At 49.0% G+C, this 20044-nt stretch overlaps 1 protein-coding gene across 6 annotated transcripts in view; it reads right to left on the minus strand.

The window, feature by feature from the left end:
• Nucleotides 1-20044, minus strand: part of FAM178B (family with sequence similarity 178 member B) — a 209065-nt gene that overhangs the window by 161908 nt on the left and 27113 nt on the right. For all 6 annotated transcript variants that reach the window (XR_013842003.1, XM_079988992.1, XM_079988991.1 and 3 more), the window contains one exon: nt 6452-6607. Coding sequence is in view for 5 of the 6 variants with exons in the window: in XM_079988992.1 (XP_079845118.1) it covers nt 6452-6607 (156 nt within the window). In the remaining variant the exon portion in view is untranslated. The remainder of the gene's footprint in view (nt 1-6451; nt 6608-20044) is intronic.

Raw genomic sequence — 20044 nt, forward strand, 5'->3', positions numbered from 1 at the left:
CTCAACTACTCAAGTTACGTCTGTACCTATTAGGTGACGTGCAAATATGTATCTAGGGGTCAGTGCCCTGAATCTCTTATGTACTCAGCAAAGCCCCTACAGCCAGGAGAGCAACCTGGGGCCAAGGTAAGTGATGACAGAGGTGGGTATGCTGGGTGTGTGTGTGCAGAAACATAGAAGTCAAAGAGTAAGTAACTACAGTGGTACCTCAGGTTACATACGCTTCAGGTTACATACGCTTCAGGTTATAGACTCTGCTAACTGAGAAATAGTGCTTCAGGTTAAGATTATTGCTTCAGGATGAGAACAGAAATCGTGCTCCAGCGGCACGACAGCAGCAGGAGGCCCCATTAGCTAAAGTGGTGCTTCAGGTAAAGAACAGTTTCAGGTTAAGAATGGACCTCCGGAACGAATTAAGTACTTAACCTGAGGTACCACTGTATAGGGATGCACACAGGGTGTGCCCAGGCACAGCCTAATGTTTCAAAAAGATTTGGGGATTGTGGCCAGGAGCACAGAGTGGCAACTCGGCCCCCTCAGTTGCCACGACTTGTGGGGAGTGGCAAGGGGAGAGCAACAAAGGTGGAAGGGAGAGGGAGGGAAGCAGAGAGAGACGCAGGAAGAAGAAAAGGGTTCTACCTGTGTCTGTCTCTGGAAGCAGTGGGAAGGGAGGAGGCCGCTTGCAGAGTGGCTGGGGAAACCCAGCCAGATGGGTGGGGAATAAATAATAAATTGTTGTTGTTGTTGTTGTTGTTGGCTCAGACAGAAGCTGCAGATCCATTCCAGCCTTTTTCTTCTGCCTGTGTCTGTCTCATGGCTCTGTCTCCCCCTGAGCTCTGCTTGCCGCCTTTTGTGGAGAGATATTAGTAGGGGTGAGAGGCTGCTTTTATGGCACGCAAGCAAGGAGGAGGAGAAGCCCCCCTCCCTGCCCTTGGCCCTCCAGATCGAACGTGCCCCAGTCAGCTTGGCACAGCTCCTTTTCGCTGCAGGAAAAATTCTGTTTTGACTTCTTGACTGCTCCTGTTGTAGACGTTTTGTTAGCTTTTTGCCTCTTTTCCTTGTCCTTCTTTGTTTGTCTTGCAATTTCCCCCCAATTCTTTCCTTTGTTGAACTAAATAAATTCCTTGGGTGCACATGCTAATGAAATGTGCTGTGCAAGCCTATGTAAATGACAGAGTGGGTGTCGGGACCTGAGGGGTGTCAGGAGGGCATTTCCATGCAGAAACGTCCTAGTCCAGGGTTCAGAGACTTGGCACACAATCCAAACGATACTAGAAAGGGAAAGACGGCCACCATTGTAACAACGCGGCTTGTTTGCATGTCGGGTGCTCAGTCACTGCCAGAGCTGAGTGTCCAGTGGGAGCCAGGAACCAGAGTAGGCCAATGTCTCCATTTCAGTTTCTTGTTTTTCCAATCCTAACTTCAGTTTTCCACATTTTTGCACTTTCCTCAAGAAAATCCACCAGCATTTTAGTGCAAATTTCTCCTAACATATGCATTTCTGCAAGCAATTATTCTATCATAATTCATTTTGCATACTATTGTCACTAAGAGATGCATTTCAACGTACACTTCCCCTAATATGTGGCACACACTGTTTGATTGGAGAAGTGTGTCACAAAATTCAGAAAAGCATAAATTTCGAAGGATCGCTAAGCTTCAGTTCTGTACTGTTTGGGGAAGGATGAATTACATAGGTTTGCATAAAAATGCAAATGAACTGAATTCCTGCTCCCTGCCCCTATCCCAAGCCAAGAACGAGAAGAGACCAGAGGCAGGAAGACAGCTGTTGCCCAGGCAAAGGCAGGATGCGTTTATCACCCTTTCTAGTTGTGGAGAACCAATGGGCAGCCTGGCTTCACTTCCCAAGATGACGCTCTGACCTGTAGCCACATAGGGCACCTGCGCAAAGAACTGTGAGCTCCTGGTTGTAGCCCTGGCAGTTCCTGGAAGAAGTGCTGAGTAGCTGCATTGTGGGCAGAGCTTTTATAAAAGTCAGGCAGCACCATCTGACTTATTTTGATGGTCTGATGCAAAGCTTTCCTAATTTTTCACGTTGGTGACACAGTCTTAAGACATGCATCATTTTGCGATACAGCAAATCAGTTTTACTAGCAAACCAGAGTTTAAACTAACCCCTTTGCAACCCTGGCAGGAGCACGGGGAGCTTTTGCGCAACACACCTACACACTACAGCCAACACATTAACACACAGTTTGGAAAGTGCTGACTGTTTGGCTGGAGCCTGGCAGTGACAGACAAGCTCAGTCTCTGTCCAAGTTCTCTCAGATGCTGCTGAAGCTCCTACGTGGTAAGAGACAGATTATCACTGGAAGAAGGGAAAGTGAACTGGAAATGCCACTGAGGATGGTCCAAGAAGTACAGCAATCTAGCCTACAACCTAGCAGCCACATCCACACTCAACCTAATTTTATGCTGCCCCCAAGACCTTCTGAAACTGCCCTGTTCTTGCATCCTATCACAGTTCCTTCCTTCCTGTAAATTTTCTCCTTACTCCTTGGCTTATTTTCTTTTTAAAATCTTCTTTTTTTACCTCTTCCTATGTAATTTTAGAATGATTGGCAGTATTTTATTTGATAAAAATAAATCAGCGTGTTGCGTTTTCTTTCTCTCTTTTTACCTCTTTCTGGGTTGCATGACGAGAAAAAGAAATTTCTCCCCAGCTGCCTGAGAACAAATTGGTAGGCTTCCGACATATATATGTGTGGGTGTGTACAGCTCAGCAAAGCCAGCAGGGAATTGCCTTCACTTGTTTTCTAGAACTGGAGCTATTTTGTTCTGTTGTATCAAAAAATACAAATATGAAAAAATCCTCTGTATACTCAAGTGTGACCCCATCAAACCCAGTGGGGTTTACTGCCGGATTTGCAGGATTGGGAATTTAATCTGAGAAAGACACAGTGAACACTGAAGCGAGACAATCTTTATTCTGGATTAGTTAATCCAGAACACCTTGGTCTGCTGCCACAGCAACCGTCCCCTGCAGAAAAACGACAGCACAGGTTTATATGAATGAGCACATGTGAAACTGACATGGATGGATCCGTCCATCTCTTGGCTCAATCTTCATCGCATGCAGAGACAATATGCTTGTGCCTTTGATTGCACAGGAGCTTTGAGACAGGATGGCACAGGTTTTTCTGCAGTGCCCATGTGACGCAATCGGCTTCAATGTGACAGCCCGTAGTTCCCCCCTCATATAATCCAGATTTATCCTTTCTACAGAAAATTAAGAACGCCTGCTGGCAACACTGAACCCCACCTGGAAGCACACTATGGGCAGGCTGGACTGCAACCAGAGTGCTTCCTTTCACTCTACATGCATGTTTCACACATGTGCCTTGCCCATGTGCTCATTTGTATGGGAATATGTGCAGCACAAACTCGTGAATATTCTAGCAGAGCTGCAAAAGTAGGTTACCTGTAATGCACAGCATCCCTATGATAAATGGCAATTGAGAGCCCCCCCCCCCCGCAGAGCACAGTGGAGCCTGCGCCAGAATAACAATGAAGCGACTGCTTTGCTCAGCTCCAAAAAAGCAGGGTGGTGGGAAACCGCTGCACTGAACGAGATTCTGACAGTAATTAGCCCGCATTGGCTCTGCTAATTGGAGGAGCTGCATGGCACTGTTGGAAGCAGAATTGCAAGGATGTCAGACAAGAGGGGAGTTGTGCGGTTGACAGAGGGAGGGGAGGAGGGATGCACACCCTGAATCAGGAACATCCACTGACAGGCACTATTGTCATTTCTACCCACCAAGACAGGCAAGGGAAATGCCAGGCACTTCCCTGGGCAAAACCCCCGCGGAAGGAATCAGGTCCCAGCTGCACTATGCATTTAAAGAGGCAGCTTGCCACATTCAGCAGTTGTGGGTTTCCCCAGAGACGCCTGGGAAGTGTCGTTGTTAAAGGTGCTGAGAGGTGTTCGGAGACAGCTTCTCCCTTCACAGTGCTACATTTTTCAGAGTGGTTTGTCAATCGATCCTTCTTTGCAGAGAATGATGGGAACTGAACTGAACGATGGGAACTGAACTGAACGATGGGAACTGAACTGAACGATGGGAACTGAATTGAACGATGGGAACTGAACTGAATGATGGGAACTGCGTGCTCCAATAGTGACTGGCCACTGTCAGAGGCAAAACACCAGGCTAGCCAGTTCTTTGATTTGAACAGTTCTTGTTGCATTAACAGACCAAGCTAAACTGACAGTACATTAAGTCTGCTTCTGCCATTTTCCAGTCTCAATTGTCTGAAAAGGTTCTTTACAACTCCAGAAACAAGACTATTTGGTATGTGAATCACCATCACACTGTCATGGAAACCCACAGACTTGCAATTTCGTATGCCCATGGCCCCTGCAGAACACAGTTGCAAGGTGCTTTTTAAAAGTTGGTTGCCTTTTCTGCATATGGTGAAAACTTTAAAGAGAAAAATAAACTCTTAGCATTTTCTTCTGTTTCCACCAGGGCCTTGCGGCTACCTAAAAGAGGACCAGGTTTTAAGGGGGGCCACACCACAGCTGGAGAGATTCAGTTCCTCCACTGAAGGAAGAAGGAAAGAAAAACTCCCCATCTTTGCAAACTGAAAGTATGAATTTGTGTTCTTGGTGGAGGCCACTTGGATTCCCACTTCTGCCCAATTCCTCACTGCTTCCAAATTTCACCAAGGCTTAATGTGTTCACCAGGATCCAGGCCTCACTGCTGCCCCAGCAAAGCAGAGGGCCATTAGTTATTCATTCTGATGCTGAAACAATATGCTGGCTGGCGACCCAGAGGCAAGAGAAGAGGAAGCAAACCTAAGCTGTTCTGAAGCCAATTTTCACGATGGCTGCAGGCCCCCCATTGCCAGCGACAGGGAAAGCAACATTGACCTGGGAAGATCATCTGTGTCCACATCGTTCAAATCACTCACTCGAGCGAGTAAAATGCTCAGCAAATGGCAGGCAGGCAGGCAGGCAGGCAGGGGGACAGGAGGCTTCTTCTGCAAGAGACGAGAGCAACTTCTGCCCCACGGGAGGCTGTGAAAGATGAGGGGTTAGGCCATGTGATCAGTAAGAGGCTGTGTTCCTCAGCGGAGAGATGTTTCAGTCAAGGAAGTTCATGTCCCCAAGATCCACAGGTGATCTTCCTCCAGCTTCTACTTCCACAATAAGCATGTCCCCGGGATCTGTGGGGATGCTCACTCTTGAGGAGGGGCGAAGGTCTGAGCAAAGGAAGGGTGGGCATTTCTGGTTCCCAAGGCAAGGCATCTTTGGGGGAGGTCATCGTGTGGATTCAGGACCATGGCTAGTGCTCCTACAACTGAGGCCTTACATCCAGGTTGTCTCAGCAAGGTCCTGCAGCCATAGGCTGAGCTTTATAGCAGAGCTAGGGAGTCGCTTACTGCAGAACCCTCCCTGCTGCCTCCTGATCAGCCACAGGACCAGCACTGACATCTGCAGCCATTGGCTCCTTCGGGGGAATGGGGTTCCCAGCTGTGAGGATCTTTCCAAAGGGCTCTCTTGGTCCCCCAAGGAGTCTGTGTGTCTCTTTGGGGGGTTGGGGGAACGGAGGCAGGCTCTGATGTCCGTAGACCGACATGAGGGGAGGGCCAGGGAATGAATCCATCTCCTCTTTGGTGTGGCAGTGACTAGAGGACTCTAACTCCAAGGAGTCCTGGATCAAGGCCATGGCGAAATCTCCACTACCATACCAATGTATACTGCTCCCCAGAGGTGGATTCAGAAATAGAATCCCCTGAATTTTGAAAGAGTGGACTAAGGGACTGGCCTAGTTCTCACTGAAGTGATCAACTTGTGCCTGAGTTACACCATTTCAGACTGCAGGCAGAAGGATAATATGATGGAAGCCACACGGAGAGCCAGTGTGGTGTAGTGGTTAAGAGTGGTAGTTTTGTAATCTGGGGAACCGGGTTCATGTCTCCGCTCCTCCACATGCAGCTGCTGGGTGACCTTGGGCCAGTCACACTTCTTTGAAGTCTCTACACTTGGGCCAGTCACACTTCTCTGAAGTCTCTCAGCCTCACTCACCTCACAGAGTGTTTGTTGTGGGGGAGGAAGGGAAAGGAGAATGTTAGCCGCTTTGAGACTCCTTAGGGCAGTGATAAAGCGGAATATCAAACCCAAACTCTTCTCTTCTTCTTCTCTATGGGGAGGGGTGGGTGGGAATCCCTGCACACAGAAAGCTAGCGTGTCAAAGAGAAGTCTAGGCATGATCTCTTCTCCCTGGCATACTCTTTTTAATAGAGAGGAGCATTCGGCTATTCACTGACCTTCAGGCTGAAATGGTACAGACCAGGGACAGGTTTGACCCTCTCAGTGAACACCAGACCTACATCAGCTGGCCTCCTGCACCCTCTGGCCTGAAGCCGTGACTTCCTTGAGGCCCACAATATATTCTTTACCTTCCAGTTGAACAGAGAACTCACCCAAAGAAATAACTTTCTAGCTGATTCTGTGGCATCAGCCGAACAGTGTCAAGGGTCAAAGCCGTCCTCAGGTAGGGAGGCAACATGAAGATGCATTCCCCGGGATGAACAGCTGGGATCGTGGCCTGGCTGACAAGGAACTGCTCCAGGAGGAACCTGGGAAGAGGAGGAAAACCAGCCTTTTAGAAACAGCTGCAAGAAGGAAATAATTACACTGGCTTTCAAATGGGAAACTGTGAGGCAGGAACATAGGAAGCTGGCTTGTACTGACTCAGATCCTGGAAGAGACGGCTGTCGGCGGCTACCAGCCATGATGACTTGGCTCCCAAATGCCACTTGCTGGAAACCACCAGAGGGGGAGGGCTGCTCTGGGGCTCAGGTTCTGCCCCCTGGTTTCCCACAGGTACCTGGTTGGCCCCTCTGAGAAGAGGATGCTGGGCTAGAGGGGCCATGGGCCTGATCCTGCAGGCTCTTCTTAGGCTCTTATGTCCCTCGAGCACAGCACTCTATGCTGGTGGCAGGTCTCCAGGGTTTCAGGCTTTCCCAGGGATCCCTTCCCAGCTGTGGCTGGAGATGCGGGGATCAAACCTGGGATGTCTGTATGCTCATCAGGTGCTCTGCCACTGAGCTCCAAGGCACAGGGCACAGATACAGGACGCCTCTCCTCACCTGCACAGAGGCGTAGGAAGGGGGTGGCAGTGGGGCAGGCCACCCTGGGTGTCAACCCTGAGGGGGGTGACAAAATTATCAACAATTACCGCCTTCCCCTCCAAGAGGAGGGCAGGGTTTGCAACCTGGCGCAGGGCTTCCCAGGTCTGAGACGCCACCCTCATTGCCTTGGGGTCTTCGCCCTGCCCCCAACCCAGCTGGCCAATTGGCTGCAGGCTGGGGGCCGGGTGAAGGAAAGGAAAGGGCCAGTGCTGCTCAGCCCAGTCTCATTTTGTTCCCCTCCAGACCGACCTCCTAGGTCGCTGCAGCGGCCTGCAGAGGCTGAGGACACTGCCTGTCCCGTGCGCCCCCTTTGGGCCCCAATCCCCCTCTGAGAAGCCCCTGCTGCCTCCGAAAGTGGAGCACGCGGGACAATGGCACTAGCCCCATTTTGCCCACACGTGGCACTGGGAGGAGCAGCACAGCGCCGCCCTGGACACTCGGCCGGCCTCCCCTTTGCCCCCCATCTCCCCTCCATGTAGGTAGCATTTATTATTCCAAAAATGAAACCTTCATCCGGTTGTAAAAATTAAGATTATACCAGCAAGAATGAGTCTTTCTGTTAAAAAAAAAGTGATTTAAATCGAGTCTTACTGACTACTGATTTAAATTGTGGTTTAAACTGTGATTTAAATCAAATCCACCCTGCTCACCCAGCTTTGGAAACGTAGCACAAAGGGCTGTGTTGTGCTTTGGCCTCCCTGTGATAGTCAATAAACCTGACAAAAAGGAGATTTGTTGGTGGTTTGTCTCGTCCAGCCTCCTGGTGTTCAGCCTATTCTGGAGCAGGTTACACCACCCTGGCCTAAAGGGATCAGGTTTGTAATCTGAGAGTGCTCTTGGATCTGGCATTGCCACTGGAGGACCAAGTGGCCTCCATGATTAACAGCATTAAAAAACAAAACAAAAAACCCAGTTTATGCAAAGAAATCAACTGCAACTCTTATCTGGACAGAGATAGCCCCCAACCCTTGCCTCTGCCGGAAACCCCAAAAGAGTCCATTGATTTAATTTCCTTCCCCTTCAATTATGTGTTTTCAAGAGACGTGGGAATACATTTTTTATGAGTAGCAAAGATGTGCCTCTCCAATACAACAGCCTAAACTTAATAAAAAGTGCCCCCCCCCAACTTCCTTATCCCTCCTTCTTGGCTTGGGTTCTGCCAGCTTCTTAAAGAGACAGCCAATGGCAACACACAGAGTGCAGTTAGGATGAGTGAAAGTTAGGTTTCAGAGTGCAAAGTGCACACTGAGAAATGTAAGGCTGGGGTGGGTTTTGGAAATGCATGTTTCAGGCAGGTGTGCTCTTCAGATAAGAGCCACAATAGGCTGCAGCATCCCTGCCCTGAGTTTTCTGCTGCACACTACATGCAAGGGGACTTGGTTCCATTTTACAGCCATTGCCAATGAGGCTTGGCTGGAGCTCGCTCTAGGAGACTATGGCTAAACAAAAGTATGTTCCAGTAGTGCTTAGAGTGAAGGGCTAGGACCTGGTTGAGAGACCAGAATTCAAATCCCCATTCAGCCAAGAAATTTACTGGGTGACCTTGGGCAGGCCGCTCCCTCTCAGTCTAAGCTGCCTCACAAGTTTGTTGTTGTTGTAAGGATAAAATGCTCAGTCAAGCTTTCACCAATGGAGGCTAAGGAGGTAAAAAAACTTAATATGAGAACTAACTGGCCAAAATATTCTGAAATTTTAGAACAAGAAGGTGGTGAATTTAAACTACAAAGTTTTGAGAAAATAAAGTCCAAGGTACGGGATTGGCTCCATTATTTTCAAATAATGGAGGCCTATAAACAAGACAGGAAAATCGGTTTCCAGGTGGAGAAATCGAAATTCGAAACAGAACTGTTAGAACCCAATACTAAGAATTTATCAAGAATGTATAACTTGCTGTTGAAGTGGAATACAATAGATGAGACAGTGAAGCCAGCTATGATTAGATGGGCACAGGACATAGGTCATGACATTGTTTGCTGACTGGGAGCAGTTATGGACCACAGGTATTAAATTCACGGCATGTAATGCCTTACGAGAAAACATTATGAAAATGATTTACAGGTGGTACATGACTCCAGTCAAGCTTGCGAAGATTTATCATTTGCCCAATAACAAATGTTGGAAATGTAAAGAGACTGAAGGTACCTTCTTCCACCTTTGGTGGACCTGCCCAAAGATTAAGGCCTTCTGGGAAATGATTTATAATGAGATTAAGAAAGTACTTAAATGCACCTTTCATAAGAAACCAGAGGCATTTCTCTTGGGTATGGTCGGCCAGCTGGTGCCGAGGAAGGATAAAAACTTCTTTTTGTACGCTACTACGGCAGCAAGGATTCTTCTAGCAAAGTATTGGAAGACACAAGAGCTACCCACGCTGGAGGAATGGCAGGCGAAAGTGATCGACTTTATGGGACTGGCAGAAATGACCGGCAGAATCTGCGACCAAGAGAAAGAGACTGTGGAAGAAGACTGGAAGAAGTTTAAAATATATCTTAAGAGCTACTATAAAATTGAGGAGTGCTAAAATGCTAAGGGTGAGGAAGACGTAGAATTACAGCGGTAAATTTTGTTTGATTTAGGGTGAAATTGAAAGGGAGACTGAATTTATATTTAATTGGCTAAAAGGGTTGTTGAATAATTGTTAAAAATAAAAGGATGCAAAAAGGGGAAGGTATGGGGAAGTCCGAGAAAAGAGGCTTATGGAAATAAGGTTAAGAAATTATGAATTTATGTGTTTGTTTCTATGTTGTTTTTGTTGTGTTTGTTAAAAATTGGGAAAATTAATAAAAAATTTATTAAAAAAATAAAAAATAAAATAAAATGCTCAGTCAAGAGTTATCTTAGGTCCACTGTGAGCCAAGCTCAGCTCTCTGGCTTAGCCATCTTGTCAATTGAAAACCAAGTAGCGAAAGGAACTGATTTTGATGATGCAATTTCAAAATTTGCAGAGAACAAAGTTAGGGGGAAATGGTTTTAAGTGCTTATGCTCACCATGTTAAGTAAATAAACCGGAAAATAACACTTGCAACTGTAAGCACCTTATTTTTCCTTCCTTTAATGATTTCAATGGGTGGGGGGGACAAGAAATTTTCTGCACCAGGTAGCACTTGCTACGCCACTGCATCTGCCTTGCCCTGCACATCCTTAAGAGAAGAGCAGGATGGTGGCCATGAATGTTTAAGCAACTCAAAAAGATCAAAGGCTGCAAATTCTAGTCCGGGGGGGGGGGTCCTTTTGGGTATGGAAACATCAGAAGAGGCTTAATGGCTTAATGCAGTCAGGCCACTGGTCCATCAAGTGCAGCTTTTTCAACACTGGGCTTCAGACAGAAACCATTCCCAGCCTTACCTGGAGATGCCAGGAATTCAACCTGCAACCTTCTGCATGCCAAGCAGATGCTCTGCTGCTGAGGAGCTATCATCTGTTTATCTGCCTGCCTGCCTGCCTGCAAGCCACTCTGGGAGTGTGAATGCTTTCAACAAATCGCTCGGATGTCCCTTTCCCTCGTCTAGATTCTAAGCCAGTAGGCAGAGTTTGTTGGCATGTAGTAACAATGATCCATACGAAAACTATGACCAGAATGCCCTCCCTGATTGGCTTTTGGCAGGGCTCCATCAGTAAAAGCAGCTGCATTGAACTGAGGTATTTTCCTGCAAGTAAATCCCAAGGAAACAACAGATTTTTTTCCAAGCAAGTGTAGCAAGGCTTAAAAGCACTAGGCAAAGGAATGATATGATACAGCTAAAAAGACCAACCAATTTTGCTCGGGTTCGCTTTCCCGTTAGCCTAAAGTGCTGACCAGCATTTCTCTGGCTGGAATTCTGGAGAAAGTGAGGAAGATTAACAGCAAACCACTGGATTGATTTCTCCTTTAATCTCTGGCCCCAGCAGGGCTCCTGAACTGATGAGTTTTGAAGCAACACTCACAAGAGAAGTAGGACAATGACTGCATGCAGAAAACAACTCCACTGACAGGTTGCGATTGCGGGTCTGTGCCGGTGCAATAAACAGGGGGCCTCACCTGGAAGGAGAACTGCGGCCTTCCCTCTCCAATCCTGTGCAGAGCCAAAACAGAGGAGGCGGGAAAGAAGGTTTGGGGGAGGGGAGAGCATGGGGCCAGCCCCACCATTAAGCACCATTAAACCTCTCTCCCAGGACTCTTCCATTCCCATGGGGAGGTCCAGTCGCAGATCTTCCACGTCATGTCAAGTCTGGCTCTTGGGCATCAAAATAAAGTCTTGGGTGCCCAAGCAAATGGTCAGAGGAATGGATGGATGGAGCAGGTGTTAGAACTGGGAAGACCCAGCTTGACATGAGTGGAGCTCATATGTTTCCTGTTCAGCAACCTGGCAGTTGAACAGACTTCAAGGAGCCCTCAAAAGCAGCTTCAGAACACATTGCGGTGGTCTAACATGGATAAGCATGGACATTGCGCTCAGTTATCCTTGTCTATCCTGGCCCAGATGAGGGATAAAGGAAGAAGGCTCCTGATTTCATCTCTGTCTTGGGGCACGAGACACAAATGGGCCTGTCTGTCTCATGTTCAGCGCTGTCCCCTGTTCCCATGACACGACTCCAGGGATGGGGAGGGGGGGGAGGAAGGGAACACCCCACTTTCAAAGTGGTGAAGCAGCTGCCTCTGAACTTTCCACAGTCACGCTTTGTGGGTGGAAATTTGGGTGCAACTCAGCTTGCAGAAACGGGGTTGCATGAGGTTAAAACCAGATAGAGCAAGAGGCCTCCAGATTCCCAGGCTACTCCTATACCTTCTGCCTCTGTGCTGACCTCCCTATCTTTTAAAATTTAGATGGATATGTCTTAGGAGGCATCCTGTTTGCAACTTCCACCTCCTGACACCTCTCTTGTTTTCTTCTCAAAGCTTCTCCTTTTTTTATGTTCATGGAGTTTTCTTGGGAAAATCCTGGAGTGGTTTGCCAGTTCCTTCTCCAGGTGGATCACATTTAGTCTAAACTCTCGACTATGACCTGTCCGTCTTTTGTGGCCCTGCACAGCATGGCGCACAGCTTCTCAGAGTTATTCAAGCCCCTTCGCCACAACAAGGCAAGGATCCATGAAGGGGCATCCCCACCTATCCACCCACAAAAAGACAGGGAGGGGCTACAGCTCTGTGACAGAGACCATGCGCTGCAGGCAGAAGGTCCCAGGTTGAAATCCGGGTGCCTCCGGAGAAGGCTGGGGGAGACGGACGCCCCAGAGAGCCACAGCCCGTCCGTGTGGTGCCAGCACAGAGCCAGGTGGACCAAGGGTGCTTGCAGATTGGGAGTTTATGATCAAAGCCCTCCAAAACCCCAGAGGCTTCACCACCAAGGAATCCCCCAGAAAAGCATCACTAGCTGCCACAGGAATTAACACGCAAGAGCCTGGGAGAGGAGAAATGTCCTCAGCTAGTGCCGCAAATACAAGCAAACCTCCCTGAGGAGAACTCTTCCAGAAGAGGGGGTTCTGAAAAGAAGAGGGGGTTCTTGTCTTGCGCCCCCAGCCAAAAGGAAAAACCCTGGGAACTGCAGTTTATTCCCTACAGAGATACAATTCCCAGCACTCTTAACAAACCACAGTTCCCAGAATTATTTGAGGGAAGCCATGTGTTTTAAGTGTGCTTTAAACATTTGGCATCTTCCTGTCTTGCTAGCAGCAGGCAACAGCAAAGATTTCTCATTGCCTGAGGCAAGGAAGCGCCTCTGCCAGTCAGAGTAGACAGCACTGGGTTAGGCGGAGAAATAGCCAGGCCTGGTAGAGAGTTCCTAAGACCTTCCACTCCTCACAGGTCCCTCCTTTGTCATCCGTCTCTTTTTAAATTATTGTTTTGAGGAAACGGCCGCTGCATTCAGCATTCTGCATCTTACTGCATTCTGTGGGAACGGCAGCCATTCTCATCCCACAAGGGGTTAATTGCTTTTGATCTCAGGAACTGCGAATTCCTGCCTTCCCCCCACTTTTTCTTTGACTGCAGCCTGACAGACTAATAACTCTTCTGCCAGGTCTCCGGATAATTGCCCACCTCCCTTGCTGGGATAATGAGCGACAACCACCGATGCAGAGCCGTTTGTTCCCCCCAAAGAGACGGCGAGATTGGACCACTGCTGCAGTGCCAACAGCTGGGTGGGGAGCTGGCACACCCGGTTCCTGCCATGGCTCCTGGGGGGTCACTCCCCAGGCTCAGTCAAGCAGCCTGCCTGGCAAAGGGCAACTGTAAAGCAGCTGCCCTCCAACCCTGGTGCTGAGTGGGCACCAGGATGGGTTGCTTTAGGATGGCACCCAATGGCTCCTGAAGAGGGGCCTACAGAGGGGCCCATAAACCTGGTTCCCCACATTTCCCCCCAATTCAGCTCCCACCATCAAGCGCCTGCATTCTTTGCAACTGTTGTCTAAACCTGATTTGCAGCAATACAACATGAAAGGAACTGAAGCCTTCAGCTCAGTGGCAGAGAGTGTGTTTTGTTTTGCATACAGAAGGCAAAACCCTCAGCACCCACCCAGAAAAGACTTCTGCCTGAGGTCAACAGTCCAAGCAGAGGGTGTTTCATGTGGGTCAACGGCAGAAAGGCCTGGTCTCAATTATCCCGTGGCAGGTGAAGCTATGAGGGCCAGCAGTTAGCAGCAGGGCTGGGAAAGAAAGGCCTCTGTCTGGGACATTGAAATATACTCAGAGTCGCAAAGTGATTTCATGCTCTTTATTCAGCTCATAGTGGTGAGGAGGAATGAATTGAAGTCCCCTCAAGGTATCTGCTTTATATACATTATTTACACAATGGGCTGCACATGATTGGCTAATTCCGGAATTCTACTGTAAGCCAATCAGGTTGTGGATTCACTTCTATCTGGAGCATGATTGGGTAGTTCCTGCCAACCAATCATACTGCTGCATTGTTCTAGGACCAATCAGACTGCTGCATTCTGAATCCTATTGTTCTAGGACCAATCAGGCTGCTGCCTTTTGGATCCTATTGTTCTAGGGCCAATCAGACTGCTGCAGTTTGGATCCTATTCAACCCAGTACATAACACCCCTCCCCTCTAAGTTCCAGTCCTGCCCGGGAGGTCGCATTCATAGTCCTCGAGGTACGCCGGCGGCCTACGTGTGCGTTGCGGCCTGGGGTGTTCCCTGGTCCGGGGTTCAGGTTCTGGCTCGTGTTCCAAGGATGCTGGCTGTGATGGGGCTGTTTGGTCTGGCGCAACCGGCTCACTCAGTCGTGGTTCTGGTTCCGGTGTCCTTTCGGCCTCGCGGGTCCTCTCTGTATTTACTGATTCTGCCTCTCCTGCTGGCCCCTTGTGCTCTATGGGCCTCACTGCCCCTCTGTTCCCTTGGGACTCCTCTGCCCTTTCCTCCTCCTGGTTTTCTCCTGGGAATCGTCGCCGTATCTGGTCGCAGTGGCGGCGCCAGCATTGCCCCCCATCCGTTAGCACCTCATACGACACGGGGCCAGTGACCCTGGTGACTGTGGCGGGTACCCATGCTGGGCCTGCCCCAAAATTCTTTGCGTACACTGGGTCCTGAGCCTCGAAGGTCCGGGGGTTCTTGCCTTCCCCCACCACTGCCTCATCCTGAGCTCTATCGGGGTGAAGGCGGTCCAATCTGATTGCAAGGCGCCGACCCATTAGTAGTTCAGCGGGGCTCCGGCCAGTCGTTGAGCTGGGGGTGCTGTGCTGTGCTAGAAGGAATGTGGCAAGGCGGTACTCCCAATCCCCATGTGTCATACGGCGAAGGGTGTCCTTGGTGGTCCGCACCATGCGTTCTGCTTGGCCATTGGTGGCAGGGTGGAATGGCGCCGAACGGGTGTGGCGGATGGCGTTCTGCGTTGTGAAGGTTTGGAATTCTCCTGACGTAAATGCAGTCCCGTTGTCTGAGACGAGAGTGTCAGGGAGCCCGTGGGTTGCAAACAGCCTGCGTAGTACCCGGATGGCTGCGGACGTAGAAGTGGACGGTACCAGTGCGACTTCCAGCCATTTGGTGTAGGAGTCCACCACTATGAAGAATGTTTTCCCCTGAAAGGGGCCAGCGAAGTCCACATGCAGGCGTGACCATGGTGCTCGGGCGGACTCCCAGGACTGGACTGGGGCCCTTGGGGGATCTGGGCGGGATTCTTGGCAGGCCTGGCAGTGTTTGACCCAGGCCTCTATCTCTCCGTCGATCCCTGGCCACCACACATAACTCCTGGCAAGGGCCTTCATTCTTACTACCCCTGGGTGTGTCTCGTGTAGGGCTGTGAGGACCCTTCTGCGGAGGGGCTGGGGAACAACGACCCTGCTTCCCCATAACAGGCACCCCTTGTGGGCCGACAGTTCATGTTTGCGGGTTGTGTAGCCGGCGAATTCTGGCCCGGGGCTGCTGCTGGGCCATCCCCTCCACACCCAGTCCAGGACCCGGGAGATGACCCTATCTTTCTTGGAATGGTGTGCAACTTCTTGTGCCTGAATGGGGCGGTCAGGAAGCAGCTCCAGGCTCATAACCTCTTGTGCAGGTGCTGGGTCGGGGCCTGTTTCCGGTAGTGGTAGCCTGCTGAGGGCGTCCGCATGGCCCATCGCCTTCCCTGGACGGTGAATCAGTGCATACTGGTAGCTGGCAAGGAAAATTGACCACCTGAGGACGCGAGGAGACAGCACTTGGGGGGTCTGCTTTTCAGGGGCAAACAAGCCAAGCAACGGCTTGTGGTCAGTCACCACGGTGAAGGGCCGCCCGTACAAGAAATCATGGAATTTTTTTACTCCCTTCACGATTGCCAGACCCTCCTTGTCGATTTGCGAGTAGTTTCGCTCGGTTGCGTTGAGTGTCTGGGAAAAGTATGCCACTGGTACCTCTCTTCCATCCGGGAGTTGGTGTCCCAGGACAGCGCCAATTCCATAGGGCGAGGCGTCGCATGCTAGCACCACCGGCAGCCTCTCGTCGAAGTGTGCCAAGACCGAGTTTGAGACAAGCAAGTCCTTGACTGCCTGGAATGCGGCCTCCTGGCGCTGGCCCCACACCCAAGGGGCCCGCTTGTCCAGGAGTCTGTGTAGGGGCTCCGCTACCGCCGCCTTGTGGGGAAGGAAGGAATGGTAAAAGTTCAATAGTCCCAAGAAGGCCTGAAGTTCAGTCTTGTTCTTGGGCGCTGGGGCATCACAAATGGCCCGTACCTTGTCCCCAGTCGGGTGGACCCCTTCTGCGTCCACCATAAATCCCAGAAAGTCCACCTGAGGCACTCCTAGTAGACATTTTTCCCGCTTCACCTTGAGACCCGCCGTCTGGAAACGGTGCAGAACGGTGCGGAGGCGGTCCTCAAACTCCTCTGGTGTGGGCCCGGCAATCAACACATCATCGAAGAAGGGGGTGACGCCAGGAATCCCTTTAAGTAGAGAGTCCATTAGATTCTGGAATATGCCTGGTGCCACGCTGATACCGAATTGCAGCCGCTTTACCCTGAATGCTCCTCTGTGCGTCACAATCGTCTGTGCCTCTGCTGTGGCCTCATCTACTGGCAGCTGTTGATATGCTTGGGCCAAGTCCAGCTTGCCAAAAATTTTCGACCCAGCCAGGGTGGCAAGAACATGGCTGACCACTGGCACTGGGTATGCATGGGCCGTAAGGGCCTTGTTTATGGTACATTTGTAGTCTGCGCAGATGCGGACCGAACCATTAGGCTTGACGGGTGTGACAATTGGGGTTTCCCAGGGGGCATTAGGCACCGGCTCCAGCACTCCTTGCTCCACAAGCCGGTCCAATTCCTCGTCTATACGGGGTTTCAGGGCGAACGGGACCCGGCGGGCCTTGAGCCTGACCGGTCGTACTGCGGGGTCAAGCTGTAGAGCAATTGGGGGGCCCGTATACTGTCCCAATTTCCCATCAAAAACCCCCGGAAATTCCTTGCATATGGCGTCCACGTCCACTTGTAAGCTAGAGTGGTTCACCCCGGTGACGGCTAGCCCCAGTGGTCCAAACCATGCCAATCCCAGTAAGCTAATGTAGGGGCCCTTGACCACCAGCAATTCCAGTTGCCGCGTCCGCCCTCGGTATTGCACCCTGAAGGTCCCCACCCCCATTGTGGGGACCTTACGTTTCTGGAAGTCCCGGAGGGTGAATGGGGCCGGCCTGAGTTTGGGACCCCCAGTAGGACACAGTTTCCTTAAGGTCCTTGCCGAGATTATGGATAGAGTTGAACCCGTGTCAAGCTCCATGCGGCATGGGGCCCCCTCTATCTGTACGTCAACATAAATTTTCTCTACGTTGGGGTGGGGCAACTGGTATACCTGGAAGTCCGTGAGCTCAGTCGAGTTGCCTTGGTGCGTTGGGCCCCGGGACCTGGGGCTCTTGGATTGGTCATCTGATGCCTGGCGTCGGGTGGGCCGAGCCCGACACACCCGGGCGATGTGTCCCGATTTTCTGCACTGCCTGCACTCTGCGTTGCGGAAACGGCAGGTCCTCCTCTCGTGACTTTCTCCACAGCTTGCGCAGTTCCCTCCTTCTCGTCGAGGCAGCTGTGGTATGTGGGCTGCTTGAGTGCGCTGCTGTACTCGGTGCACCTCCTCCCTGTTGGATCCTGAGTCGTCGGTGAGGTCTTCATGGTGGACCCTCGGTTGGGATGGCTGGCTCGGCCGTGCCTCTTGCGTCGACCTCTCGGCAGCTTCCGTTGCCAGGGCCTCCTCCAGAGCGACCTGGAACGTTAGGTCCTTCTTAGCGTAGAGGCGTCGTTGCAGCTTCTCATCCCTCAGGCCACCGACGAGGCGGTCACGAAGCATGTTCTCTTTTTTTTTTTTTTTTTTTATAATGATTTTTATTAATTTTCCACACATAAAATAAAGAACAATGTAACACAGTATAACTTCATAATCATCGGTTCATAACCTTTTTTCTCTGACTTCCCCATACCTCCCTATCCCTGCATCCTTGTTTAAAATTCTTTAGCAACCCTTAAGTCCATTGTCTTAGTTCTTTTTCATAAATATTTCTTAAGTTTTTTTTTTGTTTACTGCTGCAATTCTTTACTTCTTACCCCCTGACATCTTAACATTCCTCAATTTTACAGTTATTTTTAAGATATATCTTGAAATTCTTCCAGTCCTCTTCCACTGTCTCTTTCCCCTGGTCCCGGATTCTGCCCGTCATCTCAGCCAGTCCCATAAAGTCAATCACCTTTGTTTGCCATTCTTCCAGAGTAGGTAGTTCTTGCGTCTTCCAATACTTTGCCAGTAGAATTCTTGCTGCTGTAGTGGCATACATAAAGAATGTCCTATCCTTCCTTAACACCACTTGGCCCACCATACCCAAGAGGAAAGCCTCTGGTTTCTTAGGAAAAGTCCACTTAAGGACCTTCTTAATTTCATTATAGATCATTTCCCAGAAAGCTTTAACCTTTGGGCAGGTCCACCAAAGGTGGTAGAAAGTGCCTTCAGTCTCATTACATTTCCAACACTTATTATTAGGCAAATGATAAATTTTTGCAAGCTTGACTGGGGTCATGTACCACCGGTAGATCATTTTCATAATATTTTCTTTTAAAGCATTACATGCAGTAAATTTGATACCGGTGGTCCATAACTGTTCCCAGTCAGCAAACATAATATCATGACCTATGTCTTGTGCCCATTTAATCATAGCTGATTTCACCGTTTCATCCTGTGTATTCCATTTTAACAGCAAGTTATACATTCTTGATAAATTCTTAGTATTGGGTTCCAACAATTCTGTTTCTAATTTTGACTTCTCTTTCTGAAATCCTATTTTCCTGTCCTGTTTAAACGTCTCATTTATCTGGTAGTAATGCAACCAATCTCGAACCTTAGGTTTTAGTTTCTCATAACTCTGAAGTTTCACCCTTTCACCATCGTATTCTATAATCTCATGATATTTTGGCCATTTAGAATCCATATTAAGCTTTTTTACTTCCCTAGCTTCCATTGGTGACACCCACCTAGGGGTTTTGCTTTCCAACAGATCTTTGTATCTAATCCAAACATTATACAATGCTTTCCTTACAATATGGTTTTTAAAACTTTTGTACACCTTTACCTTGTCGTACCATAAATATGCATGCCAACCAAAGCTATTATCATACCCTTCCAGATCTAAAATGTCAGTATTCTCAAGAAGTAGCCAGTGTTTCAACCAGCAGAAAGCTGCTGATTCATAGTAGAGTCTTAAGTCCGGCAGGGCAAACCCCCCTCTATCCTTTGCATCAGTTAAAATCTTAAATTTAATTCTGGGCTTTTTGCCCTGCCAGACAAATTTTGATATATCTTTCTGCCACTTCTTGAAACAATCCATCTTGTCCACAATCTGCAGCGTCTGGAATAAAAACAGCATTCTAGGCAATACATTCATCTTAATAGTAGCGATTCGGCCTAACAAGGAAAGTTTCAGCCTTGACCAAATTTCCAGATCCTTTTTAACTTCTGACCAACATTTTTCATAATTATCCTTAAATAAATTCACGTTCTTAGATGTTAAGTTTACCCCTAGGTATTTTACCCTTTTTGTTATTTCCAAGCCTGTTTCATTCTGAAAACTCTCTCTTTCTTCCATTGTTAAATTTTTTTCCAACACTTTCGTTTTTTGTCTGTTCAATTTAAAACCTGCTACTCGACCAAATATTTCAATTAATTCTAAAACTCTTTTAGTACTAGTGTCTGGCTGTTGCAAGGTCAATACTAGATCATCTGCAAATGCTCTTAATTTATAATGTCTAACTCCGACCTGAACTCCTTTAACCAACTGGTCCTTTCTGATCATGTTTAACAAAACCTCCAGGACTGATATAAAAAGTAAAGGGGATATTGGGCAACCTTGTCGTGTACCTTTTTCTATAGGTATTTCTTCTGTTACCACGTTATTTACAATTAATTTGGCTTTTTGTTGAGAATATATTGCACCTATACCGTTTTCAAAACCTTGACC

The sequence above is a fragment of the Podarcis cretensis genome, assembly GCF_951804945.1.
Source record: "Podarcis cretensis genome assembly, chromosome: 8".
Lineage (NCBI taxonomy): Eukaryota > Metazoa > Chordata > Lepidosauria > Squamata > Lacertidae > Podarcis > Podarcis cretensis.